Source organism: Agelaius tricolor, unplaced genomic scaffold, assembly GCF_023055355.1.
Source record: "Agelaius tricolor isolate 1412-34295 unplaced genomic scaffold, bAgeTri1.0.p SCAF_2, whole genome shotgun sequence".
In the NCBI taxonomy this organism is placed as follows: domain Eukaryota; kingdom Metazoa; phylum Chordata; class Aves; order Passeriformes; family Icteridae; genus Agelaius; species Agelaius tricolor.
Genome location: NW_027269262.1, coordinates 44,230,461 through 44,243,664, shown reverse-complemented (window position 1 = coordinate 44,243,664; position 13,204 = coordinate 44,230,461). Strand labels below are relative to the sequence as shown.

The following is a 13,204-nucleotide window of genomic DNA, read 5'->3' as shown; positions in this document are numbered from 1 at the left end:
CCGTGTGGAACTAATTAGTGTTATAATGAATGCCACAACAGTTTATTGCCAGGAAGCATCTAATGACCTGGCAGTAATCTCACAATGACTAATCAAGATTTTCTTCAATTCCCTTTAGCAATTTAACCTGATAAATTAGTGCAGAAAAAAAAAACCAAAATAAAACTGTAAGCAGAACAGAGATGCTCTGATTTAAAATATCTGATGGATGATGCTCTTCGGCCTTCCTGGGGTTATTGTGCGCAATCCTTCTCCATCAATTCTACCACCTTGCATACCAAGAGCAGAGTGGTTATGAATTCTTCTTCACTGATTTCAGAGGAGTAGCCTTAAGCTGATGAGTTTAACTTAAATTTTGTATGTGATGTGTGGGCTGCAACCTACTAACCTGAGGTTGACTGTTTTATCAAAATTGGGTGTGTATTACCGGGACTGGGTAAAAAATGGAGTTACTATTTTCAATTATTTCTGCACATAGCAGGAAAAGCTTAAAAAAAAGAAAAAGGAGATGGATTCAGATGGTTCACAACCAGAGCAGTCCCCATCCCATGCCTAGCCCAGCACATGGTGTGTAGGACTAAGCATATGCACAGCCCCCTGCAGGATGCCGTCTCTCACAGATTGTTTTTCTCACAACAGCAAATATTTACCCTGCAGTACAAAAAAGACAAGGAGCTCCAGGAAGGTCCAGCGAAGGGACACAAAGATTATTAGGGGCATGGAGCACCTCTCTTATGAGGAGAGACTCTGGGCCTCAGAAAAGACTGAAGGGGATCTCATTAATACCTATGAGTATCTCAAAGGTGGGTGCCAAGAGGATGGCGTCGGACTCTTTTAAGTCGTTCCCAGTGACAGGATGAGGAGCAATGGCCATAAACTGAAACACAAGAAGTTCCACCTCTGCACGAAGAAGAACTTCCCACTGAGGGCGGCAGAGCGCTGGATCTCCATGTCTCTCTGGAGACATTCAAACCCCACCTGGATGTGCTCCTATGTAACCTGCTCCAGGTGACCCTGCCTTGGCAGGAGGCTTGGACCAGATGATTTCCAGAGCTCCCCTCCATCTCTAACGATTCCGCGCTGTCCCCGGGGCTGAGCCCAGGGCGCGGCGGCAGCCCCGGAGCGGCTCCGGCGGCGCTGGGATGGGAGCGGGGGGCAGCAGCGAGGCGGGGCCGGGCGCATGTGACCGGCGGCGGGGGCGGCCCCGGCGGGGCTGGGCCGCCTCGGCGGGGCAGTGCGGAGCGCCGGGGATGCGGAGCGGCCGGGCCCCGGGCAGATGATGGCGATACGCGAGCTGAAAGTCTGTCTGCTTGGAGTGAGTAAGGGCGACCGGAGGGTCGCTTCCCCCTTTTTTTGCCTCCTCTCTCGCCTCGCAGGTGGGGGCGGCGGGAGCTGGGCTGCTCGCTAAGCCGGGGAACGCTGTCCCGCTCCCAGCCTGGCTGTCCCGCTTCCCGGGGGGCGCCGCGTCTGGCGGCCCGGGCGGGGCGGGGGGGGCTCGGCCGCAGAAAATTCCTGCACGCCGAAACTTGGCAGCCGCGCACGGGGCGGGGGGAGGCTTTGGGGCTTGTTGTTTTTGTCTTGTTTCTCAACTTTTTAGAAGTGAGAAGGGCGTAGCGGGCTGGGGGAGGCGGAGAGCGGCTCTCTTTCGGGGGTCTCCCCCAGCGCTCCCCCGGCGGAGGGGCCGCCGGCGCAGAGCCATCCCCCCGACGGCCAGAGCCCCGAAGGTACCGGAAGGGGTAGGGGGGTTTGCTGCCCACCCTGGGGGCTCGTCACAGGCGGCGGTGGCCCCGCCGAGCCCCGTTCCAGCGGTGGGGAGCCGCCCGGAGAGAAGCAGCAGCGCTGCCCGCCCCGGGACGCTGTGTCGGGGGGGTCGGTCCCGGCTCACCGATGTGCTGCTCGGTGCTTTGTTTAGTTCCTTGCCTGGCTTTATTCAGCAGCGCTTCTTTGACTCGATTCCTTACAGGAACGTCCTTTTTGCCATTCCTTTTTTTTTTTTTTTTTTTTTTTTTTCTTCTTCTTTCGCTTTTTTGGCGAACTCGCGCGTGCGTTTCACATCTGGAGCAGCAATGTGCTTAGCTCTGCACTTTGGCTGCGCCTGCCCCTCTCTGCCCGGCACCGAGCGAGCTTCCCGGCAAAATGTGCCCACCAAGTTGGCACAAACACCGCCGCGGAGCAGAGCCACCTCTGCTGACAGTAACCAGCAGAGGATCACTACTCCAGTACACAAGTTTCTTTCTAAAAGTCAAACATCAAATCGCCCGCTGCAAGTTCGGCTGCTTTTAGGCCCGCATCTCCATAAGCACTCAGAGAAGCTGCATGAATGAAGGCTTTTTAGAGTGAATTTGCTTTCATGCCATCCAAGTGAGTTGAACATTTGAAAACCAAACACAAATAGACGCTCCAGTTCTCTCTGATTTGTGTTGACACTTAGCCCAGCAGGAGTGGGTACCTTGCCCTGGAGTAGTTCCTGCCAGGATGCGGTGCCAGGGCACTGGAGAGTTCAACCCCAAGTATTTGGCAGTCACCATTCCTCCTTTCTTGGTCAGAATTCCTGCCTTCAACTTTTAAAATGGCATAGTGACAAAAATAAATGTGGTTTGTACAAACATGAGGAGTCTGTGGTAGAATATGTGGATGTGTCTTTGCTTGTTTTCTTCTCCAGCAGAAAATGTTGTAATTTTATAGAGATGAAACGTCTTGTGGTATGAGATTCCACATGTCCATAATTTATTGATGTTTTGTAACATAAAAACTTACTGGAGATTTTGTAAGGCAATTGTTTGCTTTTTTTTTAAGACAGGAAAAGAAACCTATAGTACAGTTCTGTGTTACTAAGAGTATGCAATTACTCTGTAGATTCATTAAAATGATGGGGTGGCAGTGGTAGCACTTAGGGAGATGTGTCTGTAGTTGTAGTCACAACATATCACATTAGTGATATGTTCCTTCTGTTTTAAGAGGGCATAGTTGTAGAAAACCTTCTACTTCTCATCACAGACATCTCATTTACCATGGGTATTGACACTATTTTCCCAAAAGAGAGGAATCCTTCAGATGATGAATCCCCTCAAGAAGTTGACGTTTCTAGAGCAGGGAAACTCCATACCTGTCTGTGTGAACAAATGGAGGCAATAATTGTCTGATCTGCTTGAAAGCTAGATGGCAACTCAAAAATACATTCTCAGATCTACCAAAAGAAATCTTGACAGTTGTTTTTTCAGTAGGTCCTGAAAAAAACCTGGTTAATCTGTATTGTATGTCATAGATCCCTTGATAATCAGTAAAGTCTGGAATATCCTAGTCCCAAGACAAGTTCTTATCCTTGTTAGAAGTATGGATTAAATTGGTATGTAAACCCATATCCCTCTCCACTTCTGAACACAGCCCTAGACTGCACCTCTGGATCAGACAGGAGGATCACAGTTTGGCTTCAAGCTGTGCAGAGGGCCTGGGCTTGGCCTATTTCTGCCTATTCAGAATTTCCCAATGGGAAAAAATTGCAGCTGGTGCAACATTTGCAAAGCCAGCTTCTCCTCAAGCTCTGGAGCCCCATTTGGCTATAGAGGGTCGGTCGAGATGGGAAGATGATGAAGAGGAATAGAGAAACCAGAGCTCTGGGCCACACTGCCAGCCCTACAGACCAGTGCAGTAGTCCAGGGCCAGTGAGTGGCCTGGAGCCATTGCACTAAAGATGGGGAGTAGGTTATTGGCTCCGGGATGTGACCCTACATTGCCAGGAGGGAGCCTGGCCTCTAGTTTTTAGTATTAACCTAAAAAAACAGGATTTGGGTGTCTGCATTTCATTTCTTCTTCCTCCATAGTATCTTGAGGTTTTTAAAACTCTCTGTGGGTGTCACAGGAGTGATTTGGAGCAGCCAGGAGAAGTGCTCTACAAGACGATGGTTGTGGGATTTGTAGCTGTTGGAGGAGACACGAGCGAGAGAAGGGCAAAGGGGAAATCTGGGGCAGCAGGAGGGTGGGAGTGAGTCAGTTTGGAAGGAAGGCTTTGTTGATTGCAGAGCTCTCTGAGAAGGGATGGTTCCAGCTTGCCAGTGGGCGAGGAGGAGCAGGATGCCTGCCTAATTGTCCAGTGCCTTGCAGCCTCGGGTGTAGGAGCTACGGAGGTGCAGTTGAACAGCTCTCTTTAGTATGTTGCCATGCAAGTGTCCTCAAGCCTGCTCCTAAACTACTTCCTCCAGTAAATTATTGCTGCTGGGTAGTGAGGTGTCTGCATGTGGAAGGTGTTCATCTTCCTGAGTGCAAATGCTTGGAGCTCTGTTCCAAGTCCTGTCTTGTTACCCCCGACTCTTCCTGCTCTCTCAATCCAGTTTATTTGTTCCCAGCAGTTGTCCCTGTGTTAGATGCCACATGCTTCTGGGTCTGAGTGGGTTTTAGCTGCAGCTCAGTGTGTGTGGTGAAATGAAGTGTAGCTCTCCTTTGACTTGCATGGTGTTTCCATGTGGGCACCTTGTTGAGGGGCTGGAGGAGAGAGGAGTATAGGGGAGCTGCTGTGTTCCTGAGCCGTGCTTCAGTGCTGAAATGTGGCTGGCTGTGCAGCTGCCAGCTTTCCTAATCTGTCTGTGGCTGCTCAGTGCCCTGTGCCTAGCTCCCAACATTTTCTTTATGTGGGCTGGAGGAGCGATTTACAGCTCCCTGCCAAATCCTGACATAATTGTGTGTGGCAACCGCAGAAGAGATTGCCAGGTTTACGACTAAGGCAAAGTTTCTTGTCTTTGTCACTTCCTGAGGAAACTTTGACAACTCTTCAGAATTTGGGAGGTGGTTTGCTGACTACCATTTAAAATGACCTCCATTACTCCTTTCCTTCTGTTTTTGTTTATTACATTTTTGTGTTGTGACTGTGCATCACAGGACCAAAGGAGGTAGGATTGGAAGAGGCTCAGAGGTCATCCCTTGTCCCTAAAGCCCTTCTTATTCCTTACATATGTTTGTTTCCTCTGTCTTTAAAACTCACAATGTTCTCCCTGGGGTTATGTCCCAGGGCTTAACTGCTTTTCCTGTAGAAAGTTTTTCCTGAACATAGTACCCACGTCTTCCCTGGCTGATGCTTTGTTTCTTTGCCCTTCTGTTTGTGCCTCTGTTTTCTTGCTCCTAAGAAGTCACTTGCTGGCCTGCATTGTGCTAGCATGAAAATGCTGTCTGAAGCTGGTGAGCCTGCATTTGTAAAAGGAGTGACATTTCCTCTGTGGAAATTACACTATGATACAGATATATACACAGATCACTGGGAGTATTTTAGTTTGTGTCTAAAATGTTTGTCATAGGCAATGCTTTTATGGCCTACATGTCCCAGCACAAATAGGAAAGCTGCTGTTCTGTTAAAAACAGAACACACCCCTGGCTGGGTTGAACCAGTTAAGGAGCTTTCTTCTCACCAGGTATGTGCAAGGTGGCCTCCATGGTAAGGTGAGCATCCTGCTGAAGACAGTAGCACTGCTTTGTGCAGAAGCCATGGGTGCATCAACAGCTGCAGTGTTGTAGCCTAAAACAGAGAGCAGAGCAAACAAAGGGGGTCATGAGAAGAGAAAGAATGTACTGATGAAGTAAATGTGTGCCTTTTGTAATTTTGTCCACAAAACTGTCTTGTCTGAGAGAAGAACAGAGACTGCCAAGCAATTTTCCCCCCATATGAATGGTTCATCATTACCTACTCATTCATTCTATTTTATTGTGTGAACAAGTAGCTCTATCATGAGAGAAATTTTTGAGTTGTGATCACATGGCTGTCTTGTGAAGTCACTGGTTTGAAGTGTCCATCATTTCAGCCTTTCCATCAAAGGAGCCCTTTGATCTGTATCTCTTTCCTAGCCAGTTATGTTTTTGCATTGTACTGAAACATCAAATTACAGGTGAAACTGAACAGTGATTTTAAGTCCATGGAGAACTGAAAGACAGACACATGACTAGCTGAACTGCATATACCTGATTTTCTTGGGAAATGTTTTTTCTTTGTGTTCTTCTTTGGTGAAGAATACTCTGAAATATGCACTTTGTGTGAGCACACAGCACTTCCATATTCTGTTGCCCTGCTTTGCCAGTCAAAAGAAGCATACAAGATACTAAAGGAGACTGAGGCTGGTGATTTTATTTTTATTGTGTTTGTCAATATTGCATAAAAATCCAGTTATGCATCAAGCAAGCAAGAAAGGCCTAGTCTCTTGTAGCAATAAAAAAGTGTCTTCAGAAGCCTAAATCAGCCTTTTCATATTATTTTATAAGACATTTAAATGGCTACAATCAGATTTTTTTTTGCAATATAGACATTAAATATGTAGGTAAACAATTTCTCATAATTTGGAATTTAGGATTTCATGCTGATCTTGGCCCTATTGCTTTCCTAATGTATCTACAAATTTTTTTCTTTTGTGATTTCTTCCAAGGGTATTGGGTGGGATTGCTTAGAAGAGCAGACTGGAACATCCTTCTAGGAAAAGGTGATTATGGAGGCCACACTCTGCTTTCGTTTCCAGTGGCCCAACCAAACTGGATTTCTGAAGAAGCAGAAGGAGGAATTTGAAGCAGATTTTAGTTTCAGTAGCAGCAAAGCCTCAAAGGGGAAGCTTGTCACTAATCATTTCCTGGGTAGCAAAAGAGCACCCTGTGGCTGGTGCTTGTTGCTGCACTTCATGGGCTCCCATTTGCTGATAACCATCTCTGAGCTCCCATCCCATGCTTGCAACTTGCCTGTTGAATGAGTCCATGCAGTGACTATCACCCAGATATCATATGCAGGCTGTAGTTCTACTGTTTTTCAAATTCTCTTTATATTTAGATTTCCCCAACCCCATGCTCTTTTTGATTTCTGGCCAAAAATTGGGAAACTTCTTGGTTTACAGTAGTTCTGGAGAAAAAAACCCCACATTCTTTCTTTCTGCCAAAATAAGGAAGTTGAATGGTGATAAACTCAATTTTTTTTTGTATAGTTGAGTGCAGTTTTAGCCCTATTCAGTAAAGTAATGCTGACAGACTATGTGAAGGAGGCAGAAACTTTTAATGCAAACAATACATAGGGAAAAGAAAAACCCTCTCATTTCCATCAGGTGGTTCCTTTGAACTAGCTCAAGTCAAGCCATATTAAAAGGCCATTTTTAATTTGCATTTAAAGTGTGTTTTCTGAAACTCTGGTTGATGGTAGGACTTGTTTCTAAGGTGATAATTTGATTTATCGGTAGGATGTGCTGCAGTTACAGTGCAGTTCAGCTCCCCATGGGCAAAGGCCTTTGAGTCTGCAGGGCTTTTGCCTGTGGTGGTGTTTATAAATTACACAAATTATAGAGTGCTGGTGCATTTTGCTTGTGTTGAGTTGTGTCTGAGCTGGGTCAGTGTGGGTGCTGCAGACTGCAAGTGCACGTACAGGCTGGAGAGACCTATTCTTGACCTATTCTGTCTAAAATTTCTCAAGCTAATTGCTTGTTGAGAGAAGCATTTACAGGGAGGTTGGAGCCATAACTCTGCTGCTCTTGCTCTTTTGCCTCCCTGCTGCTCCTTCTTGCAAATGCCACTTGTCCAGTCATCGGGGTTGCTAGACCCTCCCAGGACTGCTATTAGTCATGGATTTCCTGGCCACATCTCTCTTCAGATAAGATCAGGACAGGCACTTTTTTTTTTTTTTTTCCATTTCCTGCGCCGTGGTTTTGAGGGGAAGGGAGAGGGGCACATTGAAGTGAACACTTTGAACTGAACTGCTTTAGCAGGTTTACACTGTTAAAGAATGGTGGAATGGTTTGAGTTGGAAGGGACCTTTAAGATCGTCTGGTTCCAACCCTGCTGCCATGGGCAGGGTCGCCTTCCACTAGAGCAGGCTGCTGTTGGCCCCACCTTCCCCACAGTTCAGGTGCTGCCCCAGAAAACTGAGTGCAGGGCAAGGAGTTTCTTCTCAGCTTTGGTGGCTCACCGGCCTCCACTGATGTGGGGGCTGGTTTTGGAGCTGTGGTCTCCATCAAGAGGTCTGGAGCTTCCTCTGCTCATATTTTTCTCAAGGTGTTTCTGGGGCCAGCCAAGTGCCCAGCACATGGTTGGAGGTGCCTTCCAAGAGGGTTGGGAATGGAGGTTGGAAGCTGGGGAGAGTCGTTCTACTCACAAGCTACCTACAAGTCTTACCTCCTTCCAGTGCTCATCACACCTATGGGTTAGGTCATGGTGCCAATGAGTTGGATCATCCCGTGCTTTTTAGAGAGGGCAGAGCAAGCCTCCGGTGCTTTGCTCCTTGTCATGTCCCCCACTACCTCCTGACTGTAGGGCCAAGGGCAGCTGATGTGAATTTAACTCTGCAGAAGGTGTCTGGAGCTGCCATGGGACACGTGCTTCCAAAGTAAACCAAAATAAAAGATGTTTTTATTCTTACAGAGTTGTTTTTCTTCTCACTACATACCTTGTAGAGGCTGGGTAGTGGTGTCAAGGTCAAGTGAAAGGAAATTTTTAAAATTCCATCTCCGTTTGTAGGATGCCAGGAAAGGGACACATTTCAGTTTCCTTCTGAAACATCTTGTACACCTTTTCCGTGAATGCTCGCCGTTTTGAGCACCACTGCCAAAGGACAAATCCAAGCTTTAGGAAGCCACCAGCGGAGGTGGATGGGAGGCCAGCTGGGAGCAGAGCCTTGTGTAAGCACATGCCAGTGGTTGATTTACAGTCTCTGGCCTTGCAGGGCTGTGCTGAAAGCCAAACAACAGGCAGTGGAACAAACGCTTTTTATTTTCACCAGGATATTTTTAAACAGAAATGCTGGTTAGTTCATGGGTTTTATATTTTTTGCAGGCAAGGGTAGAGAAGTTACGGTTTTTCACTTTTTGTTTTGGCCAGAGTATGTTCTTATTTGGGCAACATGTGGAAGTGCATGTGCATGAAATCCAGCCACTAAATACTTAGTGTCCCTGAGTTATTGTTTCCTCCTTTGTCAGCAGAGTGACAGGATGCTGCAGACGTCACTGGGTGTCCTGGTTGGACCCCTCAGGGGAATGTAGTCCCTGCAGGGTACTATAAAAAACTGTACATTATAAATACCAGGCTCTTACAGGAATTCACCTACAGTTAGGGGCTCTCTGAAGCAGATTCTCCTTCCCTTTAAAGCCTGTATACCAAAGAACCAAAATAAGTTACAAGAGACTCCTAAAGTGGGTTTAATTCTGAAAAATAAAATAAAAATTTGGGGCCCATTTAATTCTGCAGCAAACAAAACTTAAGTGTTGTTAGGATCTCATGGTTCATCAGCAAAGCTGTGCTTCTGGGTGACAGAATGTGTCTGAAGTCACTTGCATCTCTTTCCGTGTTCACTGATGACCTCTGGGATACAACTGGAGTAGCTTTAACCTTCTCTATCTTATGCTTGTAATTGGTAACTGATAATTCATCTCCAGTACTGCTGTTGTGTCAATTCTCCAGATCTACCCTTTCTCCCTGTGAGGCAATTCAGTGGCAAGAAAGAATCCTTAGCTCAACATCTGGTGTGTGCCGGCAGAGAGAAGCCGTACTGGGAATCACCAGACTTGCCAAAGACTGATTGAAAAGAGCATTTTCTTGAATGTGGTCTGGTGTCACACCAAGATTCAGCTTGACTCTTGAGACTTCAATTTTTAGGTACTTGATTTAAGGGGGCAAAAATATGTTATCACTATGGTCAATAGTTTAGGATTTAGAAGGATATTACAGCTGAGATATTGGAGGTGTTAAAACAGTCACAGTTTTAATTTTAAGCATCTTCTACTATCCATGGAAGCAAATACTAATTTTGTTTGCTTTAGATAGTCTCTGTCAATGAAAAACCCTCAAACCACAAAAAAGTGAACTTCTCACTGACTGATACACACCACTATAAGCCTGTAAGGGTGCACTTCCACTTTGGTGGATGAATCTCGCAGCTGATTAATTCCTGGAGGGGTTTAGGAAATGGGAAAGGGAGTATGTTCTTTCATGAATAGGAAGCCCATTATCTATCTCTTTTTTTTCCTTTTCCTTTGCATACTAAATATAAGTATTTAAGTGTCTATTTTAAGAATCATAATAGCAACACTTGAAATACACCTTCTTAAAGCTGATATGAACAGGAAGCCTCCAACCACTTTTAGGCCAGAAGTTATTCATGGTGCATAGTCCATGCTGACTTCAACCTTTCCAATACTGTGTAGACAAGCTTCCTTTTAGGATATTAATTTTGTGAATATGCTACAAACATGGAGGTTTTTTGCTACATTATCCCTTACACCAGCAGTTTTCTTTTTTGAATGTTATTGCTCTTGTGGAAAATCCAAGGAAACCTGAACTTTGTTTTTGTCTTGGTTTTGTTAAATGTCAGTGAGGGAATTAAACTTTGTCTTCAAGTGTTATGACTCCAACAGCAGAGTGTAGTTTATGGGAATAATCTTCAGAATCAATTGTTCTGTCTTAAATTGATGTGGTTTTTTTTCTGCTTTGGATATTTTTGTTTATTTTTTTCCTGCAGAGGGCACTTGAAAAGAATAAATGCATGCCTGGGCATTAGACAGACAGTTGGGGCATGTTTTATGTGACAAAAATGGCAGTTGGATAAAACCAAATAACATAAATTTGATTTGAGATTATGTTACTGAAACCCTAATCTGAGTAGCATCCTTAAACTGTGTTTGATTCTGAGCATTAGGGTAATCCCCCTTCTGCAGAGTGTCAGGGTTCATCCTTCAGCCTTTGCTGCATGGGCTAAATTGCATCCCATGCTTAAAGCTCAGCATATGCTTTAATGCACAGCTGAATGTGCTGCTGTGTGGAGATTAGGATAAAATGTTTAGGTAAATTAAGTATTTGAGATTATACAGCTCATGAGTGATTCCTGTCATTTGACATTAAAGCCAGACAGAATAGCTGAAGTCTACCTATCTTGTGGCCAGGTTTGTCTTCTCCCTTAGGCTGGTGTGGAAAATGGCAGAGAGAAAGCCAACCTCCGATGCTGTAAATCCAAATTTAAAGAGATTGTCTGAAGGAGAGTGGTAGCCCTGCAGCCTAAAAAAATTCTTCAGGAACAGTTTATGACCAAAGAATGGTTTGGGTTGGAAGGGACCTTAAAGATCATCTCATTCCAGCCCCCCTGCTGTGGGCAGGGACACATTCCTGTAGACAGCATTGCTCAGGGCCTTGAACACTTGCAAGGATCTGCAGATCAGTAGGAAAAGGGGTGTAGAAGTTGGCATGGAGGAGATTTGGAGAAACAGAGAATAATGGAGGAGGAGTAGGAGGAGTACTGAAACTGAGACCAAGGAAGAACATGTGGGAGCGTTGTAAGGGGACTGGTGAGAGGGATTGAGGAACACAGAGCAGTAAAGTCAGGAGCAAGGGAAAGAGAATCTGAGGATAATAAAACAGAAAGCTAGACAGAGCAAAGTAGCAAAAAGGTAGTAGAAATAATAACATGGGGTGAAAAAACCCTGCCAACCTCTCCCTTGATTTTAGCCTTCAGTTTCCTCTTAAATTATTTTAAAACCCTGACTTTGTCTTAGTGCTGTTTCATTTGTGTTTCAAAACACTTTTGGCCAGTGGAACCTGCAGAATTGTTGCTTGCATTGCTTTAAATTTAGCTGTATCTCTCAACCAGTCAAAAAGTCTGTCAGAGATGTGACACAGGGAAGCTTTGGTGGGATCTCATTGGCCAGTTGATATGTCTTCCTCCATCCCTGTGCCTGTTGTTCTGCCTTGTCTGGGATCTGTGGGAACTTCGGAGTTAGTTCCATGTAGTCCCAAACCCTCAGGCTGTGACACTGGAAGTGTGTAGTATCCAGACAGTCTGTCTTGAGGGTGACTCCTCAGCACCTTCTGTGTGGCTTTTGCTATTTTGGAGGGAAAGATGAAATGCACTCTTGTACTCCTTTGTCCTTTGAGGAGGTGTCCTTAAATGTACTAAACTCCATGGTTTAGCATTCCTCTTGACATGTTCCCAGCGTGTTTTCAGTTGAGATTTGCAAAGTCTATACACTTTTGACCATTTCTGGTTCCCAGATTTTGAGTGAAAATGAGAAAAAATGGCCAGATGAATAAAACATTCCTTCTGCAAGTCAGTTGTAAGTTAGTACTGGTTTCCTAGTTATTTTTGTGATGGAGAGAAGAGGGTGCCTCAACAGTAAGAGCAACAAAACCTGATTTTCCTTAGGGGCCTTTCCCTAAAAAGTTGAATTTCATGGCACTAGTGTTACCAGCTTTTAGAAGTTGCTGTGTTTCATTCCTGATGAAATCAACAGGAGGTGAACACATCCAAGAAATCAACTGCTTAAGGGCTACAGCCTTGCACTGATAATTTCTCCCATTTGTGAGCCTGTTTGGTGCAGATAGCTTTAGGTTTAGTAACTTCACAGCAGCACACAGTAAATCCACAGATAAAAAACTCAGCCCTGGGATTTATTATACCGTGCTTGCTGTTATCTCTTCGGTTTGCTTGCATGAGTGATAGAGGGGAAAGCACAAGGTGGGTCTTTATATGATGCTGTTTAAAATAAGTGGTGATGTTTGCTGTCTTAGGGAAAACTTTACATCCAGACAACAGGTGGAATGAATATGAAATCACTACTAATTGAGGTTGGTTAAACCTAAGAGCTGGGTGAAACATTTCTTAGCACAGATTTAGGTTTAGGCAAACTTTTGATTGTCCATTTCCCATCCTGCACATAAATTCAGGAAATGAAAACCTGCAGTTTCAAGGATTTCAACCTCCTTCATGTTGCCGCTGAATGTCCACATGGATGCATAGTATCTACATGTCATTTGCAGTTAATTGGAAATAACAAATAATGGCAAATTTCAGCAACTCTCAACTTGTCCCCTTCCCCTGACACCCCCTGCAGAAGAAACTTGTTTTATTGTGTCTGGAAGGTTGATGGAGGTGGCATTCCAAAGATTGGCAAATTGTAAAAGCAGCTTGCATAAAGAGGGTGCCCATAGCAGCTGGGCAGCCTTTAGACTGCTGATAAAGGAGACCAACTCATACCTTAGATGATCACCAGAGGCTGCTGATTTTGCAGTTTATTGTATCAGCTAAAAGGAACTGATAAGCAGAGTTTCTGGCAATAAATCCAGATACGAAATCCTTAGTTCCCGTTCCACCCTTGTGGTGTTTCCTGACCCACTCCAGGCTGATGGTGTCCAGCTGCCTTTGGCCACTGGAGACCAGTGGAGGAGTTATTTGCTTCTGGTTGTTGGTAGGTGACGTACCCAGTACCAGGGCTCT

The 13,204-nt window shown here is 45.2% G+C and overlaps 1 protein-coding gene across 1 annotated transcript in view; it reads left to right on the top strand.

The window, feature by feature from the left end:
* The first annotated feature begins 1,175 nt into the window (after positions 1 to 1,175).
* The window catches only part of RAB31 (RAB31, member RAS oncogene family), a 62,077-nt gene continuing 50,048 nt past the window's right edge, over positions 1,176 to 13,204 (top strand). The window contains exon 1 of the mRNA XM_071417049.1: positions 1,176 to 1,315. Within this exon, the coding sequence (XP_071273150.1) occupies positions 1,277 to 1,315 (39 nt within the window). The 5' untranslated portion in view covers positions 1,176 to 1,276. The remainder of the gene's footprint in view (positions 1,316 to 13,204) is intronic.